The sequence below is a fragment of the Streptopelia decaocto genome (genome assembly GCF_964273445.1).
Source record: "Streptopelia decaocto genome assembly, chromosome: 5".
NCBI lineage: Eukaryota > Metazoa > Chordata > Aves > Columbiformes > Columbidae > Streptopelia > Streptopelia decaocto.
Genome location: NC_138659.1, coordinates 54,902,254 through 54,919,701, shown reverse-complemented (window position 1 = coordinate 54,919,701; position 17,448 = coordinate 54,902,254). Strand labels below are relative to the sequence as shown.

Below are 17,448 nucleotides of genomic sequence, written 5' to 3'. Positions count from 1 at the left end.
AGGCAAATAATGAACTGCACCTGGATCAGATTCACTTCGTATTCAGCTATTTGGGATTTTTATGCTCCATCTCACTCATTTTCTGTTCCAGGGCTAGTCATATTCAGAGAAAGAACAAGATGACCCAAGATACTCTCTAGATAGGGGAAATGTACTGAGTTATTTTAAGCTCAAGTTCTGACGAAAACCCGTTGCTGTCAAGTGATCAGTACAGCAAAGAAATTCTGAAATTAGTCTTATTTTCTCATCAACTCCTTGTCATCCAAGATACTTGACTATATATATATATATTTAAATAATCTCCTTTAAAAGGTTCAGCTAATAACTTCATTTAAAAAAAAAACCAAACTCATTTAGATGTATGCATTTCTATAGTTCTTATAATGCCACACCTATATATACATACAACTGAGATTTAAATTAACTAGTGTCAATCAGATCCAAAGAGTCAATAGAAATGTCACATCGACACCCAATTTTTGGAAGAAACTCATTCTTCTAAGAACAATCTCTTTGATAATATTACAAGAGCCCTAAAACAGTTGCACAAGTCACTGTCAATGTAATGCAAAAAGGACACTCAATTAGCCTTAAAATTCCTGAAGGTTTTTAATCTTTTGATGACCATCTGTCATATCCCACCCAGAGGTATGGGTGGGGGGAGAGGTGACTCAGATTTGTTGATCCCCTTGACTGGAAAACCGTATATGAGCTACTTACAGTCCGTAAATAAAAGGCTTTTGTTTTGCAGGTTAGCACAACTGGCAAATGTTTTGGTGGCAGAAGGAATTACGATATTTAGACTCAGTTGGTAAACATAAAAAGTTTGCGGCACATGTGGGTCTATAAATCTTGTGTTACTATATTAGTTATTAAAAAAGAAAGCAAAATAATAGAAGTATAAGAAAGAAAGAAAGAAAGAAAGAAAGAAAGAAAGAAAGAAAGAAAGAAAGAAAGAAAGAAAGAAAGAAAGAAAGAAAGAAAGAAAGAAAGAAAGAAAGAAAAGAGAAAGATTTCACCATCCTTTTTGCTCTGCATTGTGTATGATGGGGTTCATAGTCTTGGATCCAGCAATGTGCAGTGTCCTCCTGTGTCTTGTTCAATTCATGCAGTGAGGTTGGTAGGTGGAGTGGTCCTCAGGATGGTGGGTGTGCACCACCAGTGCTTGTACAGGTGGGCTTTTTATAGTCCCCTGGATCACCTGTTTGCATAATTTTTGGTCTTTTGTGCATGGGTTACTGGGGGGTGACTACGAAAGATGGGAAAGTCCTGAAGGGTCTCGGGCCACCTTGAACATTTTCGGCAGTCTGAGGCCTTCTCCCTTAGTGCCATGCTGGGCATATCAGAAGATGGAGCTACGTGCCATTCAACATGCCCCCCACCTCCTGTATCAGCCAGCCAGCTGGCCTTCGCCTGTGGCTCATTAGCTTGTTGTTGATATGTAAATCACAATTCACCTTATCACAAATTGTCCCATCTCCTGCTGCTAGGGATGTCCCATCTCCTACAGCTGGATGTTGCAGAACTGGCTTTGCCACAACGTTTGAGACATTACCCTTTCAGTCTCCGACACCATGGCACTTCTGAAAGTAAGGGTTCCCTTCTGATGTCTCACCCAGCTTTTGCTGCCTCCAAGCCAGCAATGCCATGGGCTCACCTGAGATGACAATTTTGCTATTGCAGTAGAGGTGTGTCAGGTTACAAAGATGGTAGAAGGACCAGGTGAGAACTGACAGTGGGTTGCTCAAGGTTTCTATGACATTTGTCAAACAAGGTCTCCTAGTAAACACAAGGCGTTCCTGCTGACTGCACGGTGAGCCAGACATGCTAAGAGTTTTTACACAGTTTGGGTTCAGAGTGAGAGAACAGAATTAATGAAGACTACTGGATGGTCCAAATTCCCGTAGCATCCTATTCAAGCAAATTAATCTCACGCAAAACATAAGCTCTTTTGCTTTTAGGAAAGACTCCTACTGACTAGCCCAATATTGCTAAAAAGGCAATATAGACAACCTCTCTTTCTATAAGCACAACGCTACAAGTGGAAAGAACTGTATTTTCCTTCTGGAAATACTTGTGAGGGCATTTATTTCAATAAAAGCAAAAAGCAAATGAAGGACTAACAGGAAGAACAGAGAGAACTGAGTGACACCGTAACACTTGCTTTGAAATCACTCAGCACCAACAGGAACTTACTCAAAAGATGCTGAGTAAAGAAAAGCAACTATGGCTTTCTACATCGCCTGTGTCCAGTACTTGGAATAAGTCAGACAAAAACTATGTCTGAGCAACCGTTGTGCAAATCCCTTCAGGTTTTTCCATGTCTCTTTCCCTCAATCAACATTTGGCATGCAAATCTCCTACTCAGAACTGGTCCAAGTCCTCATTCATCATATCTAGTAAAATGCACAATTTGCATTAATTCAAATGAAGACATTACCAGGATAATGGAACTACAGAGCCCGGCTCAACATTAGAAAAGAAACTGGAAATTAGACAAAGCCTTACAAGATAATACTGTAAAATTCTTGTCATCCACTGAAAAAAGTGCAAATTTTTTGCAAATGTGTTCACAGTTGAATTGCTTTGTAGAAAATTAAAGAGATACTATTGAAAGAAACACTAAAGGCAGAACTGTGAAACAAGTTACTACATTTTACAAACCTGACAACCTGAAAGTCTTTTGGCCTGCTTAGTTTTTTTGTTTTGTTTTGTTTCCATGTTGGTATTTTTCTTTCCTTCTTTTTTTTTTGCACAACATATTAGTAAGACTCACAGTATTTTGTGCATGTTACCTGAACAGGTGCCTGGAGAAACACACTGCACTTCCCAAGAAAACATCCTTAAAAACAAAACTTAGTACATCATACTGCAAGTGTCCAATGAGTCAGATACTTCATGGACCTCAGAGTTCTTTTCATTCACCACAATAAATACATGCTGAAAAAACTGACTGCATATTTGTAATAACAAACACATAACAACTAACAGAAATAATTCATTCAGATAGGATAAAAAGTCTTTATCTAGATTTAGTCAGGAAACTTTGCACTTGGAAACTAGTTTGACAAAAAAGGACAGTTGCTGCTTCAGAAAGCTTACGTAGCTAACAATGCGTTTTACATAAAATGCTAAGACCCAGGTGAAGACTTTAAAATATGCCTAAAAGCTGCCTTCCCGAGGAGATGCAAGTACTCCTTTGGGATGCATGCATCCTCTCCTGTGCTGCTACTAACACCCATCATTACTACCTCACCCAGCGGGGTCCAATGTTCACAGGTACCTCTGCTCCTGCTGGACCCTGTACCACAGCAGTTCAAGAGTTGTAGCTGAGCATATACTTAATGCTCACATCATGGCATTTCGGCTCTTCATCACAGCCATCCCTCAAAGACAGTGAAACACTCTTTTGTAGCCCAGGAATAAGAGCAAACTGCCTGGTCACTGGAGACCCTCCTGGTGCTTCTCTCCTCAGCTGTGCAGGGCTCAGCCCTGCTGAGAGAGCACCCTAGCCCTAAGTTTGCAGGACAGTCTGAAGTCTTCGTCAACCTTTCTTGCAAATGTTGTGAAGCTTCGCTTAAAATATATGACGACTCACCAAATAAGAAAGAATAAGTGGATGTCCATTTGGGAGATTCAGATAACAAGGTTCTAAGCTAATGAATATTTAATCATGAAAGAAAGTAACTGACAGCAGTGGCTGGTAAGTCCTCACACCTGAATTTGCTAGAGCATCTCTTCAGCACGTCAGCTATAAGTATCTGGGGACCATATCTACACATGCCATCGACACTTACTCAAAATGCTGACTTCTGTTAACCATGTCTGGGATGTCTAATGCATAAAAGACCAGATACCTAACTTAGACTGCGAACCCCATGATTAAAGAACCACACCTAAAGGGAAAGCAGCACCATGACAGTGAAGTCTCACTTGTATATACAGTGGTAGGTCTCATTTCCAAAGTGACTTATGAGGACTTCATTAAAACTTTCAAAGTTGCTTAAATCTCACCAGACCTTTTGGAAACTGTGAGTTAGGTTTCCAAATAAAATACATATTTTGGGAGGAGAAAAAATGACCCGAATCTAGTATTTTCACAGTAGACAATAAGCAGATAAATAAATGTAATTCTAAAACAGTGCTCAGAGTATAAGCGATTATAGATGGATAGCCAGGATACTGTGATAAGACCACAGAAAGGACAGGGCACAATACACAGCAGAAATTGAGGTTAGAAAGAATAGCATAGTTGAAAGCCGAGTCCCAACTTCATTCTCACACTTGCATGTTCATGCTGTTTTCCAACTTTCATTGGAGTCACCCTACACATTTCCCTGGGCAGGCATCATAATTTGCACTGGAAGCTCTTACCTTTTTGTTTAATTCCTTGGAGGTATTGGGGCTCCGACTAGTAGTGAATACTGACTAGTAACTAGTAGTGAATACTGACCCTAAACATCTCTTATCAACAAGAAGCACACTTTTTTTTTTTTTTTTGTATTTTTAAGGAAAATACGAGGAAATCTGAAATCCCATCCCATCGTAAGTCAGAATCAAAGGGCCCCGTATTCCCCCACGATTGACTGACCCCAGCCTGGGCTAACCCCTGGGACAGGGATGTGAATGGCAGGCGGCCGGGGATGACAGCAGGCACTTCGGTCCCGGTGTCCCGCTCCGGGGCACCGGCACACGGGGACGAGAGTTTAGAAAACGACAGCCCTGCCGCGGTACCGCGGGGCGCCGGGCCGGGGAGGTGCCCCAGACGGCTCCACCATCCCCGGCCGTGCGGGTCCGGCCCGAGGCACCGCGAAGGGAGTTAAGGGACGGCGCTGGAGTCGCTCGGGCACTGCCGGGGTGGGGACCGGGCTCCCCCCGCCCGGCTGGACTCACCGCGCCGCGCTCGAAGTCGTTGTAGAAAGGTTTATCCAGGAGATGCCTCTCGCTGCAGCCCGCAGTGCCCTCCAGGCTCAGGTATACGTAGTCATCGGTGCCTGCGAACCACTGGCTGCCCGTGGCCACCGTGACCGTGTAGGATGGCATGGTCCCACCAGCGCGGCTTAGCTCAGCTCTGCACGGCCCCACCGACCCTACTGGCCACTGCTGAACCGCGCTCCTGCCCCAGCCCGGATCCTTGTCAGCGCCGCCGCCTCCTCCTCCTCCGCCACTGCACAGCACGGCTCGGCCCTGCCCACCCCTTCCCAGCCGTCGGCACTCCTACGCCGGTACCCTGCACAGCCCTCCCGGCAGCCCCAGGCAGCCTGTGCTGCACAGCTGCCCGTGCCCCACACTGCACCCCTGTCCCGGCACAGCTACCCTGCACTGCACCCTTGTACTGGCACAACTGTCCTGCACTGCACCCCTGTCCTGGCACAGCCACCTTACACTGCACCCGTGTCTCACACTCTGCACACAGCCCCCACAGCGCACCTGCCGTCCCACTCTGCCCCAGCTCCTCACCAGCACTCTTTGCACATGTCTGCACACAGCACTTTCCTCTTGATATCCTTCCACTGTTGTTGCACAGTCCAACACAGCTCTCAGACCACACTGCTCTGCAGAGCAATCCTGCTCCTGCCAGACACAGCTGTGCACAGCCTTGAACAGCTCACCCTCGCACAGCTCCAAGTGCCTCACCATCTCTACACTTTCAGGATTTCAGATGCGCACCCTTAAACTGCTCGGCACTGTGTAACCCCACCTCCTAATCACTCCAGTTTGCAGGCTTGCACACTCTCTTCTGTGCCCAAACCTTACATGTGTACTGCATTGACTCCACACACTATCATGATCTACCCCACATGTACACCTCATATCCCATTCTTTTTATTGTCCTGTTACTCACTCTATACTCACACCACGCTACCCTCATTATATACACCGAATCTGCAAATCCATGTACAACTCACTCTTTTCTCATGTCTAGACCTCCACTGTTGCTGGCATGCTTTATTCCCTGCATTCCTCTAAGCCTCTCAAACACCTTGTTGTCTTTGCACAACCGTGTGTAACACTACCTTCCAGCATATCTACACATTGGAGCTGTACACAGACAACCAACCCTCCACTTCCACTAAGTACTCTAAAAATCCCACAATTTCACAGTCCTCACCCTGAGAATACCAAGCACCAAATATTTGACATAATTAAGATGCTATTATTAAAACAACAGAAGAGTTGGCTGCGCTTCTTCCACAGTCCAACCCACCTTGGAGAAAATAACCCCATAGCAGTGACACTGCACATTTGGCACTTAAGCATCAAGACCACTAATGCTGTTCTCCTACATTATCACCAGGTAAACAAACACAACGTGCTATCAACCCTGTTACCTCACTGATCTTCCTTCATGCTGCTGCCAGCAGCAGCTGAATGATACTGTGCTGAAAGGAGCCAGGTGGGGCTTTTGCAGATCCCAGTGTCCTTCCACCATTGCTCTGTGATCAGAGCAAGCTGCAGGTTTCCTTGCTGTTGGGTGGTTTGCCTGGCTGGTCTCTGTGCTCCTGTGAATTTCTAGTGACAGGTACACAGGGCAAGGTAAAAGAAAACCACTTCAGAAGTGCTTTACTCATGGTACACTTGCACTTCAGGTGCTGAGCTCACGTCACCTTATATAGTAACCAGTCCAGTTGTACTGTGGTAGCGCTTCCTGTACAAGGCACTCACTACACATAGTTTGTCTCCTCACATGTGAAGCTGGGTGAGCATTATCAATCACTGGCCTTCAAATACAGAATAAGACTGATTGAAGTCAACAGTCGGAAGTTACCACTGGCTCTGCCTGTTTCTGTTCTGGTAAATTCAGTTGCAAAGTGCCTCATGTGTTTCTCCAGCATGGTTGCTGCATTTTGGGCTGCTGGGCAACACCACAAGATATGCCTACCGAGTCTCTCCTTCAGCTTCTAAAATTGCAGCTACCCAAGATGCGCTGTGGCCTGTCTTACTTGCACACTGTGGCCAGTGGTGGCCACACAGCAATGGCGACAGCCTGCAGTGCTCTGCAACAGTCCTGTTCTTCTTTCACAGAAGTGCCATGCTACTGGGCTATGCTCACCCAGACAAGTCAGGGAAGGTCTCCTACATCTCTACTGTACAAATAGAGACTCAACCATTTCCTATATTGTGACTGCAGTTTAAAGGTTCTCCCGCATGTGGTGTAGGTATTTACATATAAGCATAAAAAAAGAATCATTTGGCTCTACTGAACTGCTCAGCATGAATTTCTAAGTGTGCTACTACTTTTCAAATAACACCCATAAGTGCAAGATTGCCAGCTGTCGCCTGGCACACCCGCAGCAGCTGCAGAACACCGGCCCCGAGGTCTGATCTCTCCTCCTGGGATTGAACCAGAAACGGGACATGCGAGAAGTGAGGGCGCCGCCTGCTGGGCCCGGCGGCAGCGAGCGCGGGTGGGTCTGAGCGGGGGCAGCCGCGGGGAACGCGGGGCTGCGGTCATGAGCGCAATGTTCCCTCTTTTGCCGGTGTGAAAAACAGAATAAAACAAACACACCCCACAACTTTTTTTTTTTTTTTTCCTATTTTGTATTCTATTTTAAGACAGGTCTGCTGTTATGTGGTGTGAAATATCACCTCCTTTGCCAGTGTGAAAAATGCAAAAGGTGTCAGAATAATTGATCTCTGATTGCCATCACTAACTGCCTTCGTGCCTGGCAGTCCTTTTGTGTGCAGCTGCTGAGACCCAGTGCTGGTTTCTGACGCTTGCTTGCAAGACTAGGCAGTCCCATCCAGTCACAGACCCCATGAAGGCAGTGAGCCTGCGCTTATTTCTCCCCACGCTACTTACCTGGAGAGTAAGGAACCATTCCCTGCATCACCTCCACACTCAAGCCCTTCTGCATCTCACTCTCCTCACTTGAAGATGGTTTCACAAGGCAGTGATGGAATCTGTGCACTCAGAAGCAAGGAGCTGGGAAACCAGGTCCTTAAAAACAGGAGCGACAGCTATTTCTGAGCTGAGTGTTAGTGGGGGGCTAGGATAGGCCCCTTCAAGGAGCACATCTACTCTGCCATGGATTTTACAGCTTATTATTCACAACTGTCATTGTCCTAAGCATCACTCAGATTTACTACATGGAAACTCACAGCAGAAGTCAGCTGTTGTCCCTCTCCATCTCCTTGCAATACCAGTGAAAAACAAGGTTGATCTGTGATGATGTAACATCTTATAGCCCTACTGAGGCTACAGGCAATTTGGGTGGGCAGATGGTTCTTTTGAAATATGCTAATAAAGGACTTGGAATGGGGAGGAATGAGACAACATGGCAATTAACAAATGACAGAAGGTATCAGTAGAGCCTATAGAAATTTCCAAGCTACATAAGTAATCTAAGGGGCATGAGTTTAATAGCTGAGAACATATGGGTGCTAATTGTGTGTTGCTCCATCAGAATGGAAAGAAAAAGGTCCTTGTTCATAGACCTGCCTCTGTCCCAGCTCAAAGGGTCCAGAAATTAACTCCAGGATTGCAAAGCTCACGCAGTCTGTCTTTGCCATCCAGGCAATGGCAATTCTGACACCAGCTGAATAGCTCACAAACCCCAAATGGAGTTATTATATCAACCCTTATTACAACATCTTTATATGTGTAGTGCAAGGGATCATCCAGCTTGCACGGGGCTGTGAGTCTCTGCCTCTGTGAATGTACTACTCTGGCACTTCGCAAGAAAAGGGGAAAAAGGAGGGAGACAGAGAGAAGGCAGCCTGCTTTCAGCCTTCCCCACCCCCAGTTGGTGCTGGGAGGCTGTACAGGTAGCGCTGCTAAAGAGGAGGGGAGAGCAGAGGAATGGGACAGGTAAGTCACACACAAGGAATACAGTTGCATTATTGGCTACTCTGTTGGTATCATTTGGTACTACAGAAATTTGAGAACTGCAAAGCTAGAATTGCAGTGGAAGACTGAAGACTGGTGCAAAAGTCCCAGGCCACAGCAGCAAGGGTTGAGTATTGACAGAGGTTTGTACAATATCAACTCTAATCTGAAGTCAGTAGCTACTCACCAGACAGCTCCAGTTCCTGGGGACCAGCTGAAAAGTCCTGTTCTGGAGTCACAGCTGTGCCACGTGCCGCTGAGTCACTGCTCTTGGAGATGGACACACTTCACACAGTGACGGTAACACTCTTTCAGATGAAGAGGATAGCAAGAGGGAAAAGGCTATTTTATCATTAACTCCAGGTGCCTGAACCCAAGATGAGGAGCATGTCTCAACCAGCAGTCAGCTGACTCTGCAGGCTCTGTTCCCTAAACTGTCTATCAGCTTTTCATCCCAGAGACTGTCAGTCAAACAGCAGGCCCTGGCAATCTCCCCAGCAGCGCATTTTCGTATGGAGGTCTTGCTAGTGAGTTTGCAAACTTTATGTAAGTAGCTTCATTTACTACAACCAGACTTGCTTCACTAAAGGAATACAGGACAGAGCCTTCTGCTTTGCATGGGGAGGCACCTCTCTAGGGTTGCAGTATTAAGATTTCCTCCCTTTTCTTACCTAAAACAAAATCACAAACTAATCACTCCTTAAAAAGAAATACAAATCATAAGATTTTGTTTGAGCCCCCTTGTGTCACAGACACAATTTTCTAGATCTTATTTGCTCTTTGACATTTATGCTTTTGTTACAAGCTCTCAGCAACGTAGATAGCTCTTTTCCTTGACCTACTGATGCTAGAAACCTATTCATAGACTCATAGAATGGTTTGGGTTGGAAGGGACCTTAAAGATCACCTGGTTCCAAGCCCCCTGCCATGGGCAGGGACACCTTCCACTAGACCAGGTTGCTCAAAGCCCCCTGCAATCTGGCCTTGAACACCTCCAGGGATGGGGCATCCACAGCTTCTGTGGGCAGCCTGTTCCAGTGCCTCACCACCCTCATAGTGAAGAATTTCATCCTTATATCTAACCTAAATCTACTCTCTTTCAGTTTAAAGCCATCACCCTTTGTCCTGTCACTACATGCCCTTGTAAAAAGTCCATCTCCAGCTTTCCTGAAGGTCCTCTTTAGGTACTCAAAGGCTGCTATAAGATGTGCTCAGAGCCTTCTCTTCTCCAGGCTGAAAAACCCCAACTCTCTCAGCCTGTCTTCATAGGAAAGGTGCTCCAGCCCTCTGATAATCTTTGTGGCCCTCATCCAGACTTGCTCCAACAGGGCCATGTCCTTCTTATGGTGGGGGCCCCACAGCTGGATGCAATACTCCAGGTGGGGTCTCACGAGAGCAGAGGAGTAGAATCAACTTCGACTGGCTGGTCATGCTTCTTTTGAAGTTCAGGACAAAGTTGGCTTTCTCTGCTGCAAGTGTACATTCCTGAGTCATGGTGAACTTCTCATCGACCAAGACCTCCAAGTCCTTCTTGTCAGGGCAGCTCTCAATCCCTTCATCACCCAGCCTGTATTTGTGCTTGAGATTGCCCAGACCCATGTGCAGGACTCTTGCACTTGGACTTGTTGCACTTCATGTGGCTTGCATGGGCCCACCTCTCAAGCCTGTCAAGGTCCCTCTGGTTGGCATTCAAGATAAACTGCTGAAGACTTCCCACTCTGAGGCTCAATCCTGGCATGAAAACACACGTAGGACTGCAATCATGCTCATGTCATCAGCAATGAAGCATAAATGCAGCCATCCATCACACCATGCTTACATAAAATTATTTTTCTTCTTAGAGAAGAATCACAGAAATGAGAATCTTCTGCTTCGCACCCCGGCATAGAAACTAATGCATGTGAGAACACTGATTTCAGACACAAAGCATTCATAGCAACACTGAGTGTCAATTCCAGAAGTTCCAGATTTTAAGGCCCACAGAAATCCCCTCTCCACACCTCCTGCACAGCATAACCCAGAAAATTCTCCCCACAATTTCCACATCTGAGCCCAAAGTACCTGCAGAGTCATATCTTCTCACTGCATCGAATGAGTTGCCCACATATTCTGATTATTAATTATCCCTTTATCATAATGAATAATTTTAACATCAAATTGTCATGGGATGCTGCTCTGCATTGGTCTGCTACACTGAAGAGCCAACAAGTTCCATGTTTACTCCAGTGAAAGTAACTTACTTCGAGCAGGAGAGCTCAACTTTTCTCTTGCATGTGCCTCTAATGTTTTTTCAAACAAAATTGATACTATAATGGCTTAATTTTGTTATTTTTTTTTAATAGAAACACTTTATTGCTGCAGTTAATAACCCTGTGTATCACACACAAATAACCAATTACAGTTCAAGAAACTAAAAATAATTCTGCAAGTGGTAATACTGAGAAAATGAACATACATGAAAGGGATACAAAACTATACATTTAAGTTACTAGAAATTTACTAACTAAAAAACTCCGCAGAAGTGTGAAGTGTCTTGTATAAACTATACAACACATGCCAGTGTAAAGTTTTTTCAACATTATACAATTACCTATCTACAAATGTTTTACCTAAATACAAGATCAGCTGCAATTTTTAAACAGTTACCTTCTACACAAGTGCTTTCAGTACTTCATTGGGATATACAGACACTGTGATATCTCAGAACTAAAAAGTAATCACAAAATAGAAGGTCCCACTTAGAAGTTTTCTTTGCATATCTGATATAATGCTGTGAAAACCCAGCTAGCAATACCCTTGCTTTTCTATTTCCCATTTCAGCCATATTTGAGAAGGACCCAACCCAGAGTCATCAACCTCCCTTTCGTTGCTGGCCGCAATCTCCACAGTGGAGTACACCAGAAATCTGTAGCTTAACACACTCAGCTTTAGGAGAAATTTGAACCTGGGTCCCACTTTGTAATAGACACCCAGTCAAACACAGGGCAGCAGCAACCAGCTCTCATGCTTGGCCATATCCACGCATCACTTCAAAGGCTTCTGAAGAGCAGCACACCAACCAGACCCCTTCCTTACAGCACCGCCGCAAGTGGAATGGATGCCCTGATCAGTACAGGGGTGGGCAGAAATGGGCTGGGACAAGGAGTTACTGTTGCTTCCCAGGATTTCCCAGGTACAGCACAGGCCCAGCACTTCGATAATCCCTGGTAGGCTCGGTGTAATGTTTGTTGAATCCCTCCTGCAGAAGGAAAGCCAATCTCAATGACATTCAACCAGAGAGATCTGTCCCCAGGTCTGGCCATCTCTTCAGAACACAGGGCAACATTTTAAACATCACCCCAGCTCCTAAAATACAGGGTTATAGTTGAAGAAAGTCCTGAGAATGCATAGGAATTTAACTTCTCATGATCTCTTAAATGGGATCAACCCTCTGCACCACACACCTGTATTTCTAACATAATGCATGTTCATGACCTGGCAGATATACAAAAAATGACATGGTGGGGAACTTTCCTTGGCACAGTCAGCACTCGACAGGATTTAAGTCAATAGAAGGGGCAGCTGGTCATATGTCTAGGGCATGGGGCATATCAGCAAAGGCTCTGTCAATCTAGGAAAGGAATGGTGGTAAATAGTATTAGACCTATAATCCCTCCTACTTAAGTTCTGGTCTCAGAAAAGCCCCAGGTAACCCAAACTAACTTTGGCCAAGGAACAAGGACCAAAAAAAGTCAGACATCTATTTCAGCCATTTCAAAAGCTGCCAGAAGGAAGCGCTGGAAAGCCTGACCTGACAAGAGATGATTGTTCCTCTTACAGACACCTGGGCAGGAAGGACAAAGCTCACGTGAGTGAGCATCAGTGCCTTGCAGCTGGACGCTGAAAAAAAGTCAATGGTATCTCCTTGAGGAGAAAGAAGGAAAAAGCACCATTAAGCCTTCTCACACCATTTGACGGCACCATGCAGAAGCAGAGAATTGCAGCTCCAGAAGCCCACTGCTAACACCAGCAAGAATCAGCATGAGAAGTGTGACCAGAATAAATGAAAACCCCTGACAGACAGATCTCTTCTGCAGCCTTTCTTGGTATGAACATTCCTAAGCAGTAAAAAGAGTTCAAATATTAGGTCTTAATTTTCACTCACAAAAGACCTGCTGGGAGAGGGAACGGTTAGCAGCAACACTGGCTAAAACAGTCTCATACACAAATATTTTTCCCCAGATGATTTTTCTTGAGATGGTTTTACTTCCCAAGATACACATGGGCACAGCAAAAGCCTTCAGTATCCTGAATACACTGGACACACTGACACGTGCCACATGGAGCTTCCAAAACCGTAAATAAGATTTAACAATATTTCACTGAAAATCACATATGACAGTGACTGAAACAGGACCAGCATGTTACAGTATGCCATATCGGCACTTGTCAGAGCATTGATCAGACACCAGTGCTTCTCAGGTGTGAGCTGGAGAACAAGCAGGTTTCATATCTGAACTTTTCCATTTTGATTTCACCTACTGGCCACAGGTTGGATGAGAATGCACGCAGCATCAGTTGGCAGCTGAATCAGTGCATCTTGTAGCTGTAACGTGAGCATCCCACAGACATGTAAGCCTTGTGCACTTGGGCATTTCAGAAGAACATGATGAAGGTGTGCAAGACCTGATATTTAAACCACCTGAGTTTAACTAGTAAATCTTTTCACAGAACAAAATAGAAAACAAAACAAGACAGTGTATTATCTCGGTTCTCGTAATAGAAGAGGACCACCCATGGCAGAGTTCAGGAAACAGCCCGAGTAATTGCACTTAAAATTATGGCAGGCATAGGCAACAAACGCTACATGCATATGGTCACGAAGACTGCTGCCCCGATATTAGCAGGGTATGCAGGGTTTGTCTGCCTGTATCACATAAGCATAGGACATCCTGACAACCTAGCACAGCATGCAAACCTGTGCCAGTGCAGCTTTGCTAGGACTGCCTATGGGTCTGGGTATTCAAAAACATCTCAAGAACAAGGTACCGTGTTATTCATGAAGATCACAGCCAGCGAGCTTCCAGCATGAGATCATGCAGATGCATGTACACACACATACGCTTTTCCTCTAACAGCTCTTAGAAACCACAGGTGTGTGTTCTCTTAACATAGTCCCTGCTCTGCCTTCTTTTAAAATATTAAGTTAGAAATAAATTAATATTACATTTTAAGGAAAAAAAAATCACCAATCTCTTACTGTTATTCTTTGGGAAGTCTTACAGCAACTACTTTTATTATTACAAGAACCTGTCCAATTAAAGTTGTACTTGAAAAAGACTAAGTAATACCTGAACCAGAGCTGGGGATTTAGTTCAGCATCTCAACAGGCAAATAAAAATTTTTACCTCACTGAGAAGTCCAGGCAACTCCTGCTAAGACTAACCAGAAGATTATCATTGACTTTACAGAGATTTAGATAGGGCTTAGGTAGGGAAAGTCAGCTTTCAAATGCAGAGGCCCCATGTACTGACTTTTGGTGGGGCTTTGTTTCTGCTCCAGTCACACCAAGATTTTAGTTAAATGATGGTTTGAAGCTGGACAGTGGTTTGGTGAAGCAGATTGGTCAAGCAAATTAACAGCAGACACCTCAGGCTTTGGGCAACTCTGTCTAAAGCCCGGCAAACAGATTTTAAAGCTGTCTCTCTCTTCTCACTAAGGCTGTTTGATTAAAAAGACAGTCCCAAATTCAAAAGCACAGACAAAACCATTATCTGACCACATAATGCATCACATCAGGACTAAAACCAGGCAGGTATTTTTAAACTCATTCACTTAATGCAATATTTACTTCCCAGACTTTGATCTCAGCATCTCCTCTGACAATGTCAAATTCTTGGGTAATTCACACATGACACAGCACAAAAGGGAAACCATTTTCAGCTGTATTGACTAAGTATCTTTTTTTTTTTTTTTTCATGACAGCTCACATTTTTACCAATATAGAAACAAACCCTTTGCCAATGATTTGGAATTAAAGTTAAATTAGATATTTATGTGCAGGTGTGTTGATGGTTTGACCTGTTGAAAAAAAAACCCCAAACCAATCCCCAAAACAGAGCACTGAAACCATTATGCATTGAAACAAGCACTGTACACATCCACTACTTTTTGTACACAAGTCACAAGTGCAACATCCTTTGGAAAAAATTGCTCCTCAAAGTAAATCCGAAGAGGCAGAGTTTTGTAGTGTTATGTTTAGTAAGATAATGTGGGCATGTGTTGGAAATCACAGGTTGGAATTTTTTTTTTTAATAAGGCAAGAGGTTTACGTTCCAGAAGAATAGATGGGGTAAAGAATGAAGAAATGTTTAGAAAATAACACATTCTTTCAAGTTTCATTCTCGTTTGACATATGTATTACAAAATAAAGATTTTTAAAAGTGCTATATGCTTTGTAAGTCTCATCACATATGTAAAGCAAAATTTTACACCTGCTGCCTAAGACAAAATGTTAGTGGCAGTGTTAGCAGTAGATTAGACTCTAAATCTCTCATTTCTCTCAATGTCTGGGACAACCTCCTTCATCACACTTAAAGAACAAACACCATTCTACACATATTCCAGAATAATTTAGAGTCATCTTCTAAAGTAACAGACTCCATGAACTTGATGACAGTTCACTAGCGGTTTGCTTGATACCAAACCCAAGGCTCACTCTACCCAGTATCCTATGACTCTTTGATCAGCCAGTATGAGAGACAAAATGTTGAGAGGTATGCAACCACGATGACATTGACAGATATGCCAAAGGGATTTTAAAAAACTCCAACAAAAAACAAATGTAAAAAATTTCATCCACCAGCCCTCAGCTGTTAGCTGATTTTAAAAAGGTAGAGCAGTTTGCAGTAAACAATGATATTTTAAATCTTCAAGGACATACAGAAACATCCCTCCCACCCAGCAATCAGACGTGAAGGATTTCTGCAGCACAGTCTTCTGGCTCCGTGTAATGTGAAGAGTTTGTGTCTGAATGGTGAACCCCAAGCATCTCTTTACTTTCGAAGTTTGGCTCCATTAGTGCAGGTTTTTCAAAAATATTCTTTTTGCTAGTTTCTGGACAGTTTTGTACATATATTACTCGGTTATAAGCTTTAAGTCTCTTCCACAGCTGTACGTACACTTTGCATTGCACATACATGAACAGAAGTCCTCCAGTGAAACCAATAGCCACAACCACCAGCTTAGTCCAAAATGGCCACTCTAGAATCCCTGGAAGAAAAAAGAAGGACCTGGTCAATGGCTGGACTACAGTGGCTCTCTCAAAAGCATCCTGTAAGGAAGCTGTCACAGAGTTTGGGCCATGCAAACTATTCGTACTTTGCTATTTTTCTTGTTTGTCTTCCCTCTCCCCCGCACCGTAGAGTCAAACACAGGCAGGCTTCTGCTTCACATATCACATTTATTCACACCCATGAGAAAAAAACCAATTGATTCTCTGTGGCTGAGCCTTCGTGCAACACAATCACAAACAGACTCAAGGCAACAGTCACTAATAGATTTAGGTCCTTTTACACCCTGTTTTTAAACAGGGATTGGATCAGATTATGACAGGGATTCTATGGTATGGTTTCCTCTTTATAGCAGGAGGCTCAACCCAGTGACGCAAGAAGTCTATACTACCCTGTGATCACACAGTACATGGACTCATAAGTCTTTAAACTCAAAAGGGGACCACTGTTACCATCTAGCTCAACACAATCGTTATGCAGATCAGACAATTTTGTCTGCATCAGGCCCAGTAACCTGTGTGTGAGCTAGAGCATCTCTTCTGATGCAAAACTGCAATAGAGATGTTTTTACATCTCTATTGACTACTTTTAAATGAGAGACTATTCATTTTACACATCTTCTGCTTACATAGGTCCTGTATCCTCCCAGCCTCCCTCTTCTTTAAAGATAAGTGACATCCCAAGATGGATATGAAACCATGCTGAATCACACACTGTCAGATTACTCAGAGAATAAAATCATGGCCTTTCAGTTTTCAAATTTTTACCAAGATACAACCCACTGTTCTTTTGGAAACGCATGGTAGTGGGGGAGGAATGAAAATATTTTAGTCCCACAATACAAAAGGTGCTGCAGCATGACTACTGATATAATCCCACCTGTGATCAATATCTGAACCTTTGATTCACAGGTGAACTATCTGGTGCCATCTGTAGACAGTGACAGTATATACTTGCCCCTGTGCAGACATGAATATATACCCACACATATTCGTCACACCCCCAGCTCATTACAGTACTCCCCAGATTTAGAATTCAAACAAAGGGAGCAAAGGCGGCACTATAACGTGTACTAAATATTGACACTATTCCTTCTATTCTTGTTCATCTAATATATTTATTGGCTAAAACAACCTGGAGACAATAAAGCTTTGAAAGCATATTGCTTTTCATTATCATAAGGAAACCTTACACTGAAAGGCCTACAATTTTCACCATATGTGGAAAAGATGGGGTTGGATGGAATAGAAACTAACATTTAATTCCAAGCAGCTTCCTGACTAAGGTCATGAAAATCAAACTACAGCCCAAATGAAAAAGGATAGCAAAATTGTTCAGTTTTAAGTG

At 43.8% G+C, this 17,448-nt stretch overlaps 2 protein-coding genes across 5 annotated transcripts in view; both read right to left on the bottom strand.

The window, feature by feature from the left end:
• The window catches only part of ALOX5 (arachidonate 5-lipoxygenase), a 39,071-nt gene extending 28,530 nt beyond the window's left edge, over positions 1 to 10,541 (bottom strand). For 2 of the 3 annotated variants that reach the window (XM_082052429.1, XM_082052430.1), the window contains exon 1: positions 4,894 to 5,177. In XM_082052429.1, coding sequence (XP_081908555.1) covers positions 4,894 to 5,043 — 150 coding nt within the window. In that variant the 5' untranslated portion in view covers positions 5,044 to 5,177. Of the gene's footprint in view, positions 1 to 4,893; positions 5,178 to 9,017 lie in introns of those variants that run through there. The other variant, XM_082052431.1, reaches the window with a different exon arrangement.
• A 617-nt stretch (positions 10,542 to 11,158) lies between these two features.
• Positions 11,159 to 17,448, bottom strand: part of MARCHF8 (membrane associated ring-CH-type finger 8) — a 98,631-nt gene continuing 92,341 nt past the window's right edge. For both annotated transcript variants that reach the window (XM_082052748.1, XM_082052747.1), the window contains one exon: positions 11,159 to 16,081. In XM_082052748.1, coding sequence (XP_081908874.1) covers positions 15,777 to 16,081 — 305 coding nt within the window. In that variant the 3' untranslated portion in view covers positions 11,159 to 15,776. The remainder of the gene's footprint in view (positions 16,082 to 17,448) is intronic.